This window comes from Bufo gargarizans, chromosome 8, assembly GCF_014858855.1.
Source record: "Bufo gargarizans isolate SCDJY-AF-19 chromosome 8, ASM1485885v1, whole genome shotgun sequence".
In the NCBI taxonomy this organism is placed as follows: Eukaryota; Metazoa; Chordata; class Amphibia; order Anura; family Bufonidae; genus Bufo; species Bufo gargarizans.
Window position 1 is genome coordinate 183280653 of NC_058087.1, and position 20343 is coordinate 183300995.

At 45.8% G+C, this 20343-nt stretch overlaps 1 protein-coding gene across 1 annotated transcript in view; it reads left to right on the forward strand.

Moving 5' to 3' along the window:
• LOC122945504 (voltage-dependent T-type calcium channel subunit alpha-1H-like) overlaps window positions 1-20343 on the forward strand; it is a 201318-nt gene that overhangs the window by 170491 nt on the left and 10484 nt on the right. Inside the window, exon 3 of the mRNA XM_044304567.1 lies at window positions 13268-13379. Coding sequence (XP_044160502.1) covers window positions 13268-13379 — 112 coding nt within the window. The remainder of the gene's footprint in view (window positions 1-13267; window positions 13380-20343) is intronic.

The following is a 20343-nucleotide window of genomic DNA, read 5'->3' on the forward strand; positions in this document are numbered from 1 at the left end:
GCACAGTGGGGACATGTTGGGGGCCCTGTAGGAGCACTATTATTACTACCATGTGTGCTCTAGCAGAGATTTATTCCTATTGGTTGGACTTTTGGGAGCACTATTACTGTGGGGGCACCTTGGCACAGTATCAGCTTACCACAATTATTTTTTTAGGGGGGAAGTTATGTTTACACTATTAGTGTCAGGGGCACTATTTGCTGGGCGCAGTTATTTTAGGGCACTGTGTGCCAATAATTACTAAAGGGCACTATCTGCATGGGACTACTATTATCAGGGGGTTTATCTGTTTCTGCAGTATAGTATTGGGGAGCACAGCGGCACAGTATTGGGGGTGGTAGGATGATTTGTCCAGAAGATGGGAGGATGATGGAAAAGTAGGAAACTTAAGGTTTTGTTTGTCAAACTGCAGAGACGAGAAATGGCTGAAAAAATGGTGTCTGGTCTGAAAGGAGAAGATGAGGAAAGAGAACATCTACATCAAAGAGACGTCACTGGATGTAAGAGGTATGAGGCGCTGTATCACCCTGTATGTATGAGGTATGAGGCGCTGTATTACCCTGTATGTAGGGGTGGATGGAGGGGTTAGTAGTACAGTACTATCTGCACATTGTAAAAAAATGAAATAAAGTAATCTGCAAAATACTATATATTTGTGTCAGAAGTTGTGCTTTTTTAATTTTTAGAATAATTATACAGCCATTTTATTTGATACTTTTGTGCTGATTCTTTTTTTCTTCTCTATATTAAGGGACACTATAGTCACCAGAACCACAACAGCTAAACGTAGTAGTTCTGGTGTCTATAGCGCGTCTCGGCAAGCTTTCTAATGTAAACACTGACTTTTCACAAAAAAATACAGTATTTACATTACTGCCGAGGAACACCTCTAGTGGCCTCTCATCATTAGTAAAGTTTACTACTCTACAAGGTGTGTGGATTTTTTGTGTGTGTGTGTTGTGGTGGAGGGTGTGATTGCCTGCTAGGGTGTGGGAAGGCGGGATCCAGGGGGCCCAAGTAAATTCTTGCCCGGAGTCCAATCAATATTAAAGACGGCCCTGCTTACACAGATATATACACTGCAGGAGTCAGAGACCACCCACTGGACTCCTGAACAGACCATCCCTTTGTTACATAGACTTACAGTGCTGGAGTCAGAGACCACCCGCTGGACTCCTGAACAAGGAATCCCTTAGTTACATAGACATACAGTGCTGGAGTCAGAGACCACCCACTGGACTCCTGAACAGACCATCCCTTTGTTACATAGACTTACAGTGCTGGAGTCAGAGACCACCCGCTGGACTCCTGAACAAGGAATCCCTTAGTTACATAGACATACAGTGCTGGAGTCAGAGACCACCCACTGGACTCCTGAACACGGAATCCCTTAGTTACATAGACATACAGTGCTGGAGTCAGAGACCACCCACTGGACTCCTGAACAGACCATCCCTTTGTTACATAGACATACAGTGCTGGAGTCCGAGACCACCCACTGGACTCCTGAAAAGGGAATCCCTTAGTTACATAGACATACAGTGCTGGAGTCCGAGACCACCCACTGGACTCCTGAACAAGGAATCCCTTAGTTACATAGACATACAGTGCTGGAGTCAGAGACCACCCACTGGACTCCTGAACAGACCATCCCTTTGTTACATAGACATACAGTGCTGGAGTCCGAGACCACCCACTGGACTCCTGAACAAGGAATCCCTTAGTTACATAGACATACAGTGCTGGAGTCAGAGACCACCCACTGGACTCCTGAACAGACCATCCCTTTGTTACATAGACATACAGTGCTGGAGTCCGAGACCACCCACTGGACTCCTGAACAAGGAATCCCTTAGTTACATAGACATACAGTTCTGGAGTCCGAGACCACCCACTGGACTCCTGAAAAGGGAATCCCTTAGTTACATAGACATACAGTGCTGGAGTCCGAGACCACCCACTGGACTCCTGAACAAGGAATCCCTTAGTTACATAGATATACTGTACAATCATGGAGTCTGAGACCACCCACTGGACTCCTGAAAAGGGAATCCCTTAGTTACATAGACATACAGTGCTGGAGTCAGAGACCACCCACTGGACTCCTGAACAGCACATCCCTTGGTTACATAGACATACTGTACAATCATGGAGTCCAAGACCACGCACCGGACTCCTAAACAGTAAATCCCTTTGTTGAGAAGCAATACTGGGGGGTCATTGTTTTACCAGGCAAATTCAGACTCAGGGCAGTAGGAAAGCTGGATAGCAGTAGTAGTAGTTGCCACATTGGTTTTCACCCAGCTTTCTCAGGATCAGATGAAATCTAACTGACCAGCAAATCTGCCCAGTTATATGGAAGCCAAGATTGTCCTTACCATTCACCAGATTGATTTTGAGCTTTATTTGCTATCAAGACTGGTGTGTGAGAGCACATTCAGTGTAAAGCACAGGGGATATAGAGCACATCACATATTTATGAACTTACTTTTTTCCAGAAACTTTCATCGCCTTATCGTTTTTGCTGCAGGATTTGCATGGTTATTTTAGACTGGTGGCTGCTTTCTGCCGCCATGTTGATGTGTACAGTGAATATAGATGACAGCATTACAGAGAACGCTCAATGTGAGGCCCAGCTCCTCCGGGCGACTGTGCGGGATCCAGAATTAGAAATGTAGATTGTGCTGAAGACGAGGAGCCCGAGAAGAGACATCTGCGCTGCATTAGTGGCGTCTCTCCCTGGTGCCGTGCTGCATCAATCTGCCTCCCAGACACACAGAGAAGCGAAACATCAGCTGTGGTTATACACAGCTCAGAGTTACTGTAACTAGACTGCACCTTGTATTTATTGAGGAGAGCACCTGCCAGCAGGATCAACCCTATAAAACCAGACATACTTTCTGGTAGGGTTCACCCTGCTGATTAAAATTGTACCTGTCGTGTGAAAATAGGTTGCAGTATTCCAGAGGGGAGGGGGGGGGGGGCCTTTTATTTTTTTGTGCAAATCATGGCTTCAGTGCACCCAGGGCCGGGGCCTACCAAGACAGGTATTATTTCAATCAGCAGAATCAACTGCACCTATGTCATGATTCTGCTGACCAGTGTTCTTTAAAGGGAGTTTCTGTCTGCCTGAAGCCACCACTAGAGGGAGCTCACTGTATACAAATGTTTACAGCTTCCATCAAGTTCAAGAATAAATCTTTAGTTCTCTTAAAGTTGTATTCCCATCTCATAAAGTGATCACTAGGAACAATGTGTGTGTGTGTGGGGGTGTCCCCCCAATATCAGGAATGAAGGGGTTGCATGGATGAATCGGGGTTGCGGTGCCTTCACTGTGCTTCCCTGTCCGTGCTGGGAAATGCAGCTGGACCCATTTGTTTGAATGAAGCTGTGCCGCAGTGGGTGGCCAACGCACTGACTCAGCGGAGCAGCCCCCTCAGTCCCACAGGTTGGACCCCACCTGTCCTAGAAATATACCATCACTTGAGATGGAGCGCCCCTCTAAGCTCACAGCAATCTTATCTCGAGGCCGTACGGATAGAATCTTGCAGGACGTGGCCACTGATGTATCTCACGGAGGTGGAAGCCGTTTAGTTAGGTGATAATGAATTTTCTGTCTTGGGAGGCGAGTGGAGTGGAACGGGGGTTTATTCTAATTCCTTTCACACGCCTTTTTCACACACTATTTGTTATCTGCAGACTATGATAGTTGCATGGTGTTAATTGCTTTTTTTCATGCATTTGGATTGGAAAACTTTCATGAACATTAAAACTGATTCAGTTCTAGGTCACATCCCGCTAGAGGGTGAAGTCTTCACACAAAGAGGCCTGGGAGGGACAACGCCATTAACATCTCAGACTTTGAAAATAAGGAAGGGCGTGTAAACTTTTATGGGTCATTTTCAGAACGTCTCCATGGAGATAGTCTTAGTTCATTACCCTGTGTCCTACAGATACCCTCCAGTTGTGGCAAATACGCCAATGCGGCACTAAAGTTACGCGTCTGTTCCTCATAAGTTTGATCATTGGCGGCCTCTTGGGTCCATCATCTTTGAGATTCTGAGTTAGGGAAATCGACCATAGGATTCAAGGAAATTTGGATCACGCAGTGGCTACATTATTACAGGAATTGGTGGTTGACCCAACTTGTAAAGCACCACCAAGAGTATATACTCACAGGTCAATAGATATCTAAGGATGTTACCGTTGGGTATGTCTACTTGGTTGGGCCACAGGATTTGAATTTAATTGGCATTTTATGGTTGAGCACCTTTGAGGAATTGGTGGTTGATCCAGCTCATAGACCCCCAACCAATGATATCTACTCAAAGGCCAGCATATATCTAAGAATTTATCCATAATAGAAATATCTCAGGGTAGGCCTACTTGTTCAGGCCAGTAGGGACTTCAAGTGAGACAAATATCCATAACGAGCACATGGAAGGCAGTTTAGTTGACATTTGATGGTTGAGCACCTTGGCTGCTTCATTGGAAGGATCAGTTCTGTAGTTGACCCAGCTCATAGACCACCAGGTCAGTAGATGTTTACATCCATTATGATTATAAGGTATGCCTACTTGGTCAAGCCAGTAGGGACTTCCAGTGGGCCAGACATCTTTACGAAACACAATTTATTTGACCTTTGATGGTTGTGCGTCTTCGCTGCTTTGTTCCATTAATTGTTGGTTGACCTAGTTCATAGTCCACCGTCAATAGTGTCCACTCATAGATCAGTGGAATTCATCCATAAAAGTATCGCAAGGTATGTCTACTTGATCAGGCCAATAGGGACTTCTAGTCTGCAAAAGATCCCTACTGAATACAGAGAATTCAGTTTAGATGACTTTTGATGGTCGAGAACCTTAGCTGCTTCATTTAAAAGATTAGTGGTTGACTTAGCTCATAAGCCACCACTATTTAGGTCTGTAGCTATTTCCAGATGGAATTATCCATTATAGTAGTATTATAGCGTATGCCTACTTGGTCAATGCAGTAGGGACTTATGGAATATGGAACATATGGAATTCAGTTTAGTTGGCCTTCAATGGTTGTGTGGCTAGGCTGCTTCATTCCGGAAATTGGTGACTGACCCAGTTCATAGACCATCACCAATGGTCTCATACGCCAATAGAAATCTAAGAGTGGAATTAATTCCTCAAAGAAGTGTCACATGGTATGTCCATTTGAATGGACCAATAAGGAATTCTATTGGACCAGAAATCCCTACCAAATGCATAGAATAGCCATTATTGAAAAATGTTGCCGAGAAGAGCCTTCAACCAACCATCGTCTTGGGCTTACCTCAACTAGACTAACTGGCTCGTGGTTATTGAACAGTTTATGTATTCCTTGGAGATCCTCCACGAGCGGTGGACCATAAGACTATAAGTGGGACATGCTTTCCCATCCTATATCTATAAATATGGAAAAGGCCAATGTTGCAGATTCCATTGACCAACGAGTCCACGGGGGCTTCCCTCTTTGTAGAACCCAGAGCATCCACAAAGACCACCTCTACAGTACATGATGTAATTTTCTTAAAGGGTTTTTCAGGTTTCTCATATTGATGACCTATCCTCAGGGTAGGCCATTTATATCTGATCGGCTAGGGTCCGACACCCCACACCCCCACCGATCAGCTGTTCCCTGAAGTCTCCCGGTGCTGTAGCTAGCCCTTTCATTGGAACAGGAAGCACAACGCCGTCCAAAGTGTACTGGCCGTTCTGGGTTACTGCAGATCAGCTACTATTGAAGTGAATGGGAGCTCAGCTGCAGTAACCCAGCACGGCCACTACACTTTGGATGGCGCTGTACTTCCTGTTCCAGCACCGATCAGATACTAAAGTCAGGAGCCTGGAAAACCTCTTTATAAGAAAACTCAGTGATTAAAATTTACACAGAGCGTTCACGTGAACTAACATGATGCAATATGTCCGTCCAATATCCATCCATATTGATGTTGCGTGTTCCTAGCACATTGCAATCATTTCTGTGAGCATAGCAACAATAAAGTTTAATTAACAAGTAATTAAGTTGATGAGCCGTGGCAGCGCGGAGATCTGTAATAATCGTGTTATTGACATTTTAGGCAGAAAAAATCTTTTATCACAGCGCCGGATGTGGGAAGCTTTGAGTTTGAAATGCGCTGGCGCATTTTGTAATAGCACATTGACCTCTAATGACCGCAAGTAAAAAGAGCAGAGATGCGGTTTACTGTTTGTGACTGGAGCGATATAGAGATATAATTCTACTGCTAACCTATTGGTCCCAAGAGCTTGCAATCAAATCTGCTTTAATTCAGCAAATCACTTCTATGTATAAATCACTGAGCTGGTCTCTTCTGCCATTAATGGAAAAATTACCCAGGGTAAAACTGTGGCTGCCTGCAGCAACCACTAGGGGGAGCTCAGAAGCTGATTGCATATAGATATATACAGCCACCACTAGGGGGAGCGCAGGAGCTGACTGCATACAGATATATACAGCCGCCACTAGGGGGAGCTCAGGAGATTACTGCATACAGGTCAATACAGCCACCACGAGGGGGAGCTCAGGAGATTACTGCATACAGATATATACAGCCACCACTAGGAGGAGCTCAGGAGCTTACTACATACAGATATATACAGCCACCACTAGGAGGAGCTCAGGAGATTACTGCATACAGATATATACAGCCACCACTAGGCGGAGCTCAGGAGCTTACTGCATAGATATATACAGCCACCACTAGGGGGAGCTTACTGCATACAGATATATACAGCCACCACTAGGCGGAGCTCAGGAGCTTACTGCATACAGATATATACAGCCACCATTAGGGGGAGCTTACTGCATACAGATATATACAGCCACCACTAGGGGGAGCTCAGGAGCTTACTGCATACAGATATATACAGCCACCACTAGGGGGAGCTCAGGAGCTTACTGCATACAGATATATACAGCCATCACTAGGGGGAGCTCAGGAGCTGACTGCATACAGTTTACATAGATCTCAATAACGACACAGTATGCGGTCATCTCTTGAGCTCCCCCTAGGGGTGACTGATGGCAGACGTCATTTTATCACATACCTCTGTCTATGCAGGGTAAGAAATTAATCGGCGTAGAATGTTGGACCTAAAAACGGGGTTAAAAGTTGGACTAAAAATGTACGACTTCCCATTGTCAAAACCTACCAAAAAAAATAAACGTATTAAATTTAGTTCTCCATTCACATCTAAAGCAGCTAAATTCACACGTCTGCTGGTTTCCTGTTACCAGAGAGCACTGCATTGTGGGAGCTCAGATGACAGTTAAAAAGACAGAGCCCAGCTGTCAGGTCACATGTCTGACAGGGGGTGGAGCTAAACCGCTGTCTGTTTCCAAGGGCGACCACAGAATTTTAAAAGCAGCTTTGTAAGACATGTCCTCTTTCTGGGACCTAAAAAAATGGTCTGGCAGGGATTTATAAATTACCAAAAAAAATCTGCCACAGTACAAGAGCTGAAGGACCAGTGATAATGTCACCATCATGTGATCAGTGTAGGAGGGGCCGCAGCTCATCGGTGGAGAGGAGAAGTGGTAAGGACCTGTGATGTCATCGTCATGTGTTCAGTGCAGGGGGGGGGCAAAGTTTAGCAGTGGAGAAGTGGTAAAGGTCTGTGGTGATGTCACCGTCATGTGATCAGGGAGGGGGGGGGGGGTCCAGCAGTGGAGAGGAGAAGTGGTAAGGAGCTGTGATGTCACCATCATGTGATCAGTGTAGGGGGGACGGAGTTCAGCAGTGGAGAGGAGAAGTGGTAAGGACCTGTGATGTCACTGTCATGTGTTCAGTGCAGGGGGGGCGGAGTTCAGCAGTGGAGAAGTGGTAAAGGTCTGTGGTGATGTCACCGTCATGTGATCAGGGAGGGGGGGTCCAGCAGTGGAGAGGAGAAGTGGTAAGGACCTGTGATGTCACCATCATGTGATCAGTGTAGGGGGGACGGAGTTCAGCAGTGGAGAGGAGAAGTGGTAAGGACCTGTGATGTCACCGTCATGTGTTCAGTGCAGGGGGGGCGGAGTTCAGCAGTGGAGAAGTGGTAAAGGTCTGTGGTGATGTCACCGTCATGTGATCAGGGAGGGGGGGTCCAGCAGTGGAGAGGAGAAGTGGTAAGGACCTGTGATGTCACCGTCATGTGATCAGTGTAGGGGGGGCGGAGTTCAGCAGTGGAGAAATAGTGAGCCTGAAAACCATGGAACTTGTAGTCCTCCCCCATTATACTCCCCATCTCTGAATTGTCCTCTGATATACCATAATAGTGGCCTGGGCATGTTGGGAGTTGTAGTTCTCACCTGTTATAGTCCCTCTCTGAATTCTACCCTGATATTCCATAATAACAGCCTGGACATGCTGGGAGTTGTAGTCCTCTACTCATATATCTCATCCCTGTAATTTCCCCTCGGCAGGTACGTCACCATAGGGGATACTGAGGTAGCGGACACAGGCCCGGGTGCCCAAAGGGGCCCTTCTGCTGCATAAGACCACACCCATGGCACATGGAAAGTGGGGGGCCCTGTTACATCATTTGTATTGTTCCCCAGGAGGTTCAGGAAATGTCTCTGGCCCTTGGGGTAGGGGAGATGGCTTCCCCATAGTCACAGAGTCAGTTTGGTGCCCTGTATGTACAGTAACATCACCCCCGACACCCAGAACCTGTGCAATGACCCCATAGCTACTCCCTTGGTGGTGGAGCAGAGAATGCAAAATTGACCACCCCTGTGGACACTCCAAGACACTGGGCACTTTTTAGGAACAGCTGCCCTCAGTATTTTTTCAGCAGGCGCCAATACTTTAGCAACATTTTTTTTTTTTTAATGCGCATTTTGTGGGCGAAACAGTTAAATGGAAGCGATTGTCTGACCAAGAAAAAATAATAATAATCCGCCTGCCCTCCCATACAATACAGAAGCTTTCTGCTAATATCATCAAGGCCTTCGCAGCGCAGGAAAGCAGGATCATGGCAACTGAACTTTAATTGATATTGCACTGTTACCATGGCGACCAAGGCCTGCGCAGGACCTAAGCCTCGCACACAGTAAACAGATGGAGAGAGATGAAACGGCAGATGATCAATTCCCTGATGTTACCTACAGATGTGAGAACTGTAACCATCCATATTCACGCGGGATAGACCGCAGCAGCGGCGATTATTGCCACAAACATACATGTGCATGCCCGTTCGGCTCTATGTATGTACGGCCGCTCAGTCACCTTAAGCTGGGATGACGCAGCAACATGTGTCACGCAACAGGAAGATTGTGATGTCGCATTGCGTCTAATGGGATTGCGTCCACTCCTTACGTATCCAGAAATTGTAAAGATTGTCCTGCATTTCCAGAGACAATCCCAGAAAATTTGGATTGGCCCCACCCCAAAATAAGCAGGCCCTGTGGGGGCACTGTCCAGAAGTGGGCGTTGCTGGGTGAGTTTGAGCATAGCTGCCACCTGATCCGAATTTGCAGGGATTGTCCCTAGTTTTCACACTAATTCGGGCTAATGTAAGTCCCGACCATAAATGGGCATTACCGATTGGGTATGGGGCATTCCTCGGGGGCGGAGCTTAACATGCCCCAAATTTACCTACTAAAATGTTATTACGTATGCGTTTGGGAAATGTCTTAAAGGGGTATTCCAGTTTTAATGGTTACATTTATTTATGTAGAGAATAGGATGTTGATCAATTTGCTAATATACATATATTTAGAATTTTGCTAAAAAGCTTTATTAACAACATCACCTAGAGACAGGCAGCTATTTTACACCATCACCTAGAGACAGGCAGCTATTTTACAACATCACCTAGAGACAGGCAGCTATTTTACAACATCACCTAGAGACAGGCAGCTATTTTACAACATCACCTAGAGACAGGCAGCTATTTTACAACATCACCTAGAGACAGGCAGCTATTTTACACCATTACCTAGAGACAGGCTGCTATTTTACAACATCACCTAGAGACAGGCAGCTATTTTACAACATCACCTAGAGACAGGCAGCTATTTTACAACATCACCTAGAGACAGGCAGCTATTTTACAACATCCCCTAGAGACAGGCAGCTATTTTACAACATCCCCTAGAGACAGGCAGCTATTTTACAACATCACCTAGAGCAGGGGTCAGCAACCTTCGGCACTCCAGGTGTGGTGAAACTGCAACTCCCAGCATGCACACTTGCTTGGCTGTTCTCAGAACTCCCATAGAAGTGAGTGGAGCATGCTGGGAGTCGTAGTTTCACAACAGCTGGAGTGCCGGAGGTTGCTGATCCCTGACCTAGAGACAGGCTGCTATTTTACAACATCACCTAGAGACAGGCAACTATTTTACAACATCACCTAGAGACAGGCTGCTATTTTACAACATCACCTAGAGACAGGCTGCTATTTTACACCATCACCTAGAGACAGGCAGCTATTTTACAACATCACCTAGAGACAGGCTGCTATTTTACAACATCACCTAGAGACAGGCTGCTATTTTACAACATCACCTAGAGACAGGCTGCTATTTTACACCATCACCTAGAGACAGGCTGCTATTTTACACCATCACCTAGAGACAGGCAGCTATTTTACAACATCACCTAGAGCAGGGGTCAGCAACCTTCGGCACTCCAGGTGTGGTGAAACTGCAACTCCCAGCATGCACACTTGCTTGGCTGTTCTCAGAACTCCCATAGAAGTGAGTGGAGCATGCTGGGAGTCGTAGTTTCACAACAGCTGGAGTGCCGGAGGTTGCTGATCCCTGACCTAGAGACAGGCTGCTATTTTACAACATCACCTAGAGACAGGCAACTATTTTACAACATCACCTAGAGACAGGCTGCTATTTTACAACATCACCTAGAGACAGGCAGCTACAAAAATTCCCAGAGGCATGCAACTTCATCTTGCTTGCAATATGGCTGAAAACACAAATCTAAAATAGTAGCAAAATCATCCATCGTAAACGATGCCAGCAGATTGCCCCCTAACAAGCGGAGCCAGTATGATGCCTACCCCTCTACAACCATAGAAATCAATGATACAATTCTGACTGCCAGCACCCGTCCCACCACTAGGGGGAGTTCACTACATACATATTTATACAACTCCCATTGAAATGAATGGAAGCAGCATAACATGCAGCTAGCTCCCCCTAGTGTCAGGGGCTTTATTAGCAGATGTATGGATTCATCTTTCTGGAGCGTGGAGTCATATTTAGAACAGACATGGCGTATGATTGGAGCCGCCAGGCCGAGTTCTGTTCTGTCAGGCAGCACTTGTGTCTCCCGACTTCCTTCCTCTGTTCTTCTGTAAATGATTATTCACCAGATGGAAAACGGATGTGGATGATGATAACGATGAGAGTAGTCACATCAAACAATCATTTATCTAATATTACTGAGGTCTGGGCTGCATTCTACACGTGGGGTAAAGTAGGGAATAATTCTGTGTCTGCTGTCGCTAACCCCTGGAGCTTACAATCTAATTCTTTTAGGCTACGATCACACTTGTGTTGTGGATTACATTCATAACGGCAGTTTTGCAGGATTTGCTTGCCTTCCAATGCAGTGTTTTAGTAATTACACCGTAAAAAGGCTAAATAAAAAAAGAAATTGCAAAGTGGAAACTGTCAAAAAGCAGATTAAAAGATTTTTTTTTGTATGATTATCATTATGTTGTTTATAGCCAAAGCCATAGGACATGGTGATGTATACCCGAGCAGCCAGCATTCACCTATGACAGTACACGGCATGGGTTACTCACCTAAATCTGATCAAGCCCTCGGCGTATACAGCATGCATGTGTTAATGAACTTAGCTTCAGGGCGTTAAGGGGTTAATGAACACATCATGCCAACACCACAATCACAAGAGGACACCAATATGTGTTCAATGTACTATATGTATAGCCAAGGTATAGGAACATCAGATCCATCAACAGCTGCTTGCTGAAGGTTTTCTAAGAAATAAAGCCTAAACAAATAAATGAAGATGGCAAAAATATAGCTAATATATATTATAAACTTGCTGGAATTTACGTTTGCTGACTACAGAGCCAATGTTAATGAAAGGTGGAGTGGCCCTTTAAGTTTGCAGAATATAAAAAACATGAGGCCAAGAGCCCCCTGTGATCATGAAGTCATTGCGTGGAGGCGTCTGTCCGTCCGTCCTCCTGTCTCCAGGTATTCAGTCCAATTGGTCTGTTCCTTTAATCCCAGTGAATCCCAGACCTTGGTTTATGATCCCGCGTTCTGGAATCGCTCAAATTCTCCAGAAACAGAAAAGACAGAAACTTGGAATAAAGAAAAAACATCAACATAACACAAAATACAAGCGCCGGTCGTCAGATAATAGATAGATATTAGATAGGAGATAGATAGATAGATAGATAGATAGATATGAGATAGATAGATAGATAGATAGATATGAGATAGATAGATATTAGACAGATAGATATGAGATAGATAGATAGATAGATGATAGATATATATTAGACAGATAGATAGATAGATATTAGACAGATAGATATTAGATGAATGGATAGATATGAGATAGATGGATAGATAGATATTAGACAGATAGATATCTCCATCTATCTCATATATCTCCATCTATCTCATATATCTCTATCTATCTCATATATCTCCATCTATCTATCCTCATTATCTCACTTTTCCGCGCTGTTATTTATTCCGCTGACGATCATCACTCTGTGGATTTCTCTTCTCTCTCCGGAGTCCGCCACTTTTTCCATCTGTATTTTCCATACGTATCTCTGTCCTGACATGTCTTCTGTAATAATTTGCTGAATTAGCAGCCTCTGCCCCGTCACACGAGACCTCGTCATGGACGTCATGAGGCGGAAAACTTCCTTCTGGAAAAGCTGGGTGGCAGCAATCAGTATGGCAGCCTTGGAGGGCAGCAGTCACCCAGCTTTCCCTGACCCTGGCTATAGTCGCCATACACATATGAACCGTGTCTGCTGCTGTAGGACTTGGCTGATTTCCCAGCGGTGGTTTTGGCTGTTACTGAAGAAGGTCCGAGATGTAGGACTGAAACGTTGTATCTACATCACACCTCTGGGGATTGCAATACAATAAATTATAAGTAACACATTGTCTGCTGAGGCCAAGTCTATATTCTATAAGTCTAGTACATCCTGCAGCGCTCTATACCCTTACTATATGTTTCTGTGGTGTATTATACTACTTTTTTTCCACCATTTCTCTCAGCTTTCCTTAACTCTTTCCTCTCCACGTGGTTTGAGCACGTCAGCATGCTGGTCATTTTGCTGAACTGTGTCACCCTCGGGATGTTCCAGCCCTGTGAAGACGTGGAGTGTTTGTCAGAGAGATGCACAATCCTTGAGGTAAGATTCTGTATTATACTCCAGAGCTGCACTCACTATTCTGCTGGTGTAGTCACTGTGTACATACATTACATTACTTATCCTGTACTGATCCTGAGTTACATCCTGTATTATACTCCAGAGCTGCACTCACTATTCTGCTGGTGCAGTCACTGTGTACATACATTACTTATCCTGTACTGATCCTTATTTACCTCCTGTATTATACTCCAGAGCTGCATTCACTATTCTGCTGGTGGAGTCACTGTGTACATACATTACATATCCTGTACTGATCCTGAGTTACATCCTGTATTATACTCCAGAGCTGCACTCACTATTCTGCTGGTGCAGTCACTGTGTACATACATTACATAACTTATCCTATACTGATCCTGAGTTACATCCTGTATTATACTCCAGAGCTGCACTCACTATTCTGCTGGTGCAGTCACTGTGTACATACATTACTTATCCTGTACTGATCCTGAGTTACCTCCTGTATTATACTCCAGAGCTGCACTCACTATTCTGCTGTATGAGCTGCACTATCCGCAATCTATGAATGAAGCATTTGGGAGTTGTAGTTTCTGAAAAGATAGATTGCCAGAGGTTGCTGATCCCTGGTCTATAGTCCATCCATCCATGTATCCTGCATGTGGCCCCTCATGTACACGTGTGTTTGCTGTGTGATCCCCTGCAGAACGTTCCTCTCTTGTGGGATCTGACTTTATATTTACATCTGGTACAGAAATAGACAGCAGCGTTATATATTAATAACAGCCACCAATCCTCCAGCCGCAGAACCAGCAGCCCCATGCAATCCCAACCTCTGGAGGGACAATTAAAAAGAAAAAAGATTAACCTGTTCATCTCCATCAGCGCACTCCCTGTGCCTGAGATTATGACTGCAGATATAGCAGAGCCGAGTTTATCATTTTTAGCACAACTGACTAGGATATTATGCAGTTATCTGTAGTTTTACATAGGGCTGCCAGTACAGATAGACCTATCAGTGCCCAGACAGATACATGACAAACTCAGCTCTGCTAAATCTGTACATTCACTTTTTACAAGCTGCAGAGCGGTGATATTTCTGGACGTAAAGCGTATTCTATGACATTATGGCTCTCCGCGGGCTCCTAAATTAAGGATATGACAAAGTCTTCATTTACTGGCAGAACGTGTCAGGAAATCACAAGGAGTATTCTCCACCGCGGACCGTTTCCTTTAGGCCTCATGCACACGACCGTTGTGTGCATCCGTGGCCGTTGTGCCGTTTTCCGTTTTTTTTCACGGACCCATTGACTTTCAATGGGTCCGTGGAAAAATCGGAAAATGCACCGTTTGGCAGCCGCATCCGTGAGCCGTGTTTCCTGGCCGTGAAAAAAATATGACCTGTCCTATTTTTTTCACGGCCAACGGTTCACGGGCCCATTCAAGTCAATGGGTCCGTGAAAGAACACGGATGCACACAAGATTGGCATCCGTGTCCGTGATCCGTGGCCGTAGGTTTTAGTTTCATACAGACGGATCCGAAGATCCGTCTGCATAAAAGCTTTTTCTGATCTAAGTTTTCACTTCGTGAAAACTCATTTCCGACAGTATATTCTAACACAGAAGCGTTCCCATGGTGATGGGGACGCTTCTAGTTAGAATACACTGCAAACTTTGTACAAGACTGCCCCCTGCTGCCTGGCAGCACCCGATCTCTTACAGGGGGATATGATAGTACAATTAACCCCATCATATCCCCCTGTAAGAGATCAGGGCTGCCAGGCAGCAGGGGGCAGACCCCCCCCCCCTCCCCAGTTTGAATATCATTGTGCGGCCCCCCCCCTCCCCTGTTGTTAACTCGTTGGTGGCCAGTGTGCGCACCCCCCTCCCTCCCTCCCTCTATTGTTTTAATACATTGGGGCCAGTGTGCGCGCCCCCCCCCCCAACCCCCCCTCCCTCCCTCTATTGTTTTAATACATTGGGGCCAGTGTGCGCGCGCCCCCCCAACCCCCCCTCCCTCCCTCTATTGTTTTAATACATTGGGGCCAGTGTGCGCACCCCCCCAACCCCCCCCCCCCCTCCCTCCCTCTATTGTAATCATCATCGGTGGCAGCGGAGTAGAAGATTTTCATACTTACCTGCTTCTTGCTGCTGCGATGTCTGCGTCCGGCCGGGAGCTCCTCCTACTGGTAAGTGACAGGTCTGTGCGGCGCATTGCTGTCACTTACCAGTAGGAGGAGCTCCCGGCCGGACGCAGACATCGCAGCAGCAAGAAGCAGGTAAGTATGAAAATCTTCTACTCCGCTGCCACCGATGATGATTACAATAGAGGGAGGGAGGGGGGGGGGGTTGGGGGGGTGCGCACACTGGCCCCAATGTATTAAAACAATAGAGGGAGGGAGGGGGGGTTGGGGGGGCGCGCGCACACTGGCCCCAATGTATTAAAACAATAGAGGGAGGGAGGGGGGTGCGCACACTGGCCACCAACGAGTTAACAACAGGGGAGGGGGGGCCCACTGGCCACCAATGAGTTAAAAACAGGGGGGGGGGGGTCTGCCCCCTGCTGCCTGGCAGCACCTGCCAGGCAGCAGGGGGCAGTCATGTACACAGTTTTTTTGTATATTCTAACCTGAAGCGTCTCCATCACCATGGGAACGCCTCTGTGTTAGAATATACTGTCGGAAATGAGTTTCACGATGTAGCTCATATCCGACAGTATATTCTAACATAGAGGCGTTCCCATGGTGATGGGGACGCTACAAGTTAAAATATACCATCGGATTGGAGAAAACTCCAATCCGATGGTATAACAGAACTCCAGACTTTACATTGAAAGTCAATGGGGACGGATCCGTTTGAAATGGCACCATATTGTGTCAACATCAAACGGATCCGTCCCCATTGACTTGCATTGTAATTCAGGACGGATCCGTTTGGCTCCGCACGGCCAGGCGGACACCAAAATGACATTTTTTTCATGTCCGTGGATCCTCCAAAAATCAAGGAAGACCCACGGACGGAAAAACGGTCACGGATCACGGACCAACGGAACCCCGTTTTGCGGACCGTGAAAAAAAACTGTCGTGTGCATGAGGCCTAAAGGGAATGTTAGAATTACTGTCAATAAAGTTTATTGAAACGAGGCCTCTGAGTGCCCACCGGAATGCAGCAGGTCCCCCGTTCCCAAGCAAGTAATTAAAGGGGTGTTTCCGTTTTATATTACTAAGCTTAATCCACTTTCTGGTTTAAAGATCTCTGCTTGCTGTCAGTGAATGGCAACATTCTTGTTTACATCTAGAAGCTAAAGACTTGTGCACGTCTGCATCCAGTGTACATGGTCACCGACAGTCTGGACTCTATGCTGTTCCATTTTACCTGCACTGATACATTGTAACAAACTGCCAGGACCGGAGAGAGTTTTACGCTGCAGATTTTTATTTCGGCTGACAGAGGATTGTCTAGACCGGAGATAATGGTAACAAACCCTCTGGGGGCTGGTGTTCAGCCTTTGGAATGTCCCCGTTCACTGACAGAATGCAGAGATCTTGATAATAATAAGGAATTGAAAGACAGTGTGTGTTAAAAATTTGCAAATAGCCCTGCCTAGTACCAGGACCCCTTCACCTGGCGTTACTCCTTTTTATACCTCAATGACAACCCTGGGGGAGAAGTAATGGGGGCCGTATTGGTTGTCAGGTCGTCAGAAGAAAAGGGGAATTTTTATGGAGATGCCCTTTAAGTAACTGTGACCTTAATCAGAGGATACCTTGCTCCCCCCCTCGGTGGTACACATTTCGGGGGCCCCTGGTACCGCTCTGCCATTCTCTTGTATGTACCTGTAACTTGCTGAGCGCAGCTCTGACAATACCGGGTGCATTGTGCGGTAATTAGAGGGCCCCCGGGGCCCTCACACTAGTTCCTGTTGTTTCTCCCAAGCCGAGGTCAGGTAAGTAAAATGACACAGCCTTCTGTTCCTGATTGTCACCACTGAGCTAATGTACAGATATAGCAGAGCTGAGCCTGTTATTAGCTCTTTGGGTGTACGCTCTCGATTTGGTCTCAGGTCTGTTGCTCCTGGCAAACACAGTTCTGCTGCACAAACCTGTCTCTGCTCTACGTGACTGCCCAGGTCTGCTAATCCTAATATTCCATTGCTTTACATACAAAAGCTCAGCTCTGCTCCACCTGACCATCTCAGCTCTGCTATATCTGCCAATCCTTGTTCTGTCACATCTCCAAAGCTCTACTATATCTGATCAATGCAGTGTTACTACTCTGATCATCCTATATACTACTGCCCCCGACAAACCCAGCCCTACTACACCAACCGTCCTAGCCCTGTTTCAGTACATCTAACAACCCTAGTTCTGCTTCTCCTGACAAACCCAACTCTACTACACCAACCATCCCAGCCCAAACCCAACTCTACTATACAGACCATTTTATTTCTCTTTCATCTAACAACCCAAGTTTTCCTACTTCTGACAAACCCAACTCTACTACACCAACCGTCCTAGCCCTGTTTCAGTACATCTAACAACCCTAGTTCTGCTTCTCCTGACAAACCCAACTCTACTACACCAACCATCCCAGCCCAAACCCAACTCTACTATACAGACCATTTTATTTCTCTTTCATCTAACAACCCAAGTTTTCCTACTTCTGACAAACCCAACTCTACTACACAAACCATCCTAGCCCTGTTACAGTACATCTAACAACCCTAGTTCTTCTTCTCCTGACAAACCCAGCTCTACTACACCAACCATCCTAGCCCTGTTACAGTACATCTAACAACCCTAGTTCTGCTTCTCCTGACAAACCCAACTCTACTACACCAACCATCCTAGCCCTGTTACAGTACATCTAACAACCCTAGTTCTTCTTCTCCTGACAAACCCAGCTCTACTACACCAACCATCCTAGCCCTGTTACAGTACATCTAACAACCCTAGTTCTTCTTCTGACAAACCCAACTCTACTACACCAACCATCCTAGCCCTGTTACAGTACATCTAACAACCCTAGTTCTGCTTCTCCTGACAAACCCAACTCTACTACACCAACCATCCTAGCCCAAACCCAACTCTACTATACAGAACGTTTTATTTCTCTTTCATCTTACAACCTTAGTTCTACTACACTGATAATCCTAGCCCTGTTACATCTAGCAACCCTAGATCAGATGCTCCTGACAAACCCAACTCTACTATGCGGACCATTTTAGTTCTCTTACATCTAAGGGTGCCTTCACATGCGGCAGGTTTAGCGACTGAAAATCTGTTCAATTCATGTAAATGAGGCAGCAGGCACATGGATTTCGGCAAGCTCTGCAGGTAGAGCAGAACAACCCTAGTGCTGCTGCACCTGCATATCTCACAATCCTATTCCCGCTGCTAATCTCAGCCCTGCTGCATGTGACAAACTCAGCTCCGCTACACCTGCACTAATGAAGCACAGAACCGCTATTGTAAATCTATAATTCAGTTGTGTAATCCATAGAGGGGTCTGGGCAGTTCAGGCTCTCAGCTCCTCGGATATACTGACTGGTTTTCTGGGGCCAATTAAATTGTCGTTCTGCTGCTCTCGGATTGTTAACACGTTCACTTTTTTTGCCGTTTCTTGGCTGTCGCCACGCAGCACGAGCCGGCTAAATATATTTCTTCTCTAGAAAAAAGAAAAAGTCATGTAGGACAAAGAGAGCGAGGACTCCTGGCAGTCGCCTCGACAGTTCACAGTTTATTGGCAGCCGCTTTCAAGAAGGATTGAAAGTTCACGTAAACAGCGGCAATCATGGCGAAGAAAACACGGAAATATTGTTACTGCGCTGTACAAGGCCGCGGCAGCGCGGTCCTCACATACCGCACTGTGGTTTACACTGCTGCCATGTATCCCTGTGTATCACTCCTGGGTCTGTCACTTAAAGGGGAAAGAGGATACAGGAGAGAAGAGCTCACTGCCAAAGTGCGACTATCACATACATCTTCAGAGATACCGGGGAGAACATCTTATTGCTGCAAGAGGCTCAATCCCCAAAGGTTCAGCCAAATCCATCATTAAGAAGGAAGGTAGTAAATAGATAGATAGATATGAGATAGATAGATAGATAGATAGATAGATAGATAGATGATAGATAATAGATAGATATGAGATAGATAGATAGATGATAGATAATAGATAGATATGAGATAGATAGATAGATAGATAGATAGATAGGTAGTGTAAGAAGGTACAAGGAATCATCGTGGATGATAGGTACGTGTCACTGAGGGTCCTGGCCTTGGTGGAGTAAGAGACGGTTTTTATGTGTCAGCAGCAGTTGCTGTTTGACACCTTGGTACTTAGCATGGCTGTAATAGCTGATCTAGGACGGCTCTTACTGGGAGTTGTCAAAGTGCTGGGTGGGTGACTACTCCCCACGTTCCAGGCCGGGTTTTGCCAGACATAAACCAGCCAGGTGGAGAGGATTACCTCCGTCTGACAGTGGAGCTCAGGAGGTCTGTGTGCTGGGATCTGAGGCCTGTGCTGGGCTGGAGAGCGGAGACCCGTGTGTCAGGGGAACAGGCCCCCTAAATTCTGTATTTGAACTTTCTGAGGCAGAACTGCCACCAAGGTGACTTTTGTTTTATTAACTTGTCATTGGGTGTGATGTAACACCAACACAGCAAAAGTGACGTTTTGTTTTAGGCATCATGTGTGAATAGTCACTGAAGTTTGAATTACGAACTTGTAATTTGCCTCTGTACTGCGCTTATCCTCACTACCAGAGTGAACCCCCACAATAGATAGATTTGAGATAGATAGATAGATATGAGATAGATAGATAGATAGATAGATAGAAGATAGTAGATAGATAGATAGATATGAGATAGATGATAGATAGTGTAAGACGGTACAAGGAATCATTGTGGATGATAGGTACGTGTCACCGAGGGTCCTGGCCTTGGTGGAGTAAGATAGATAGGGTTAGATTGATTGATAGATATGA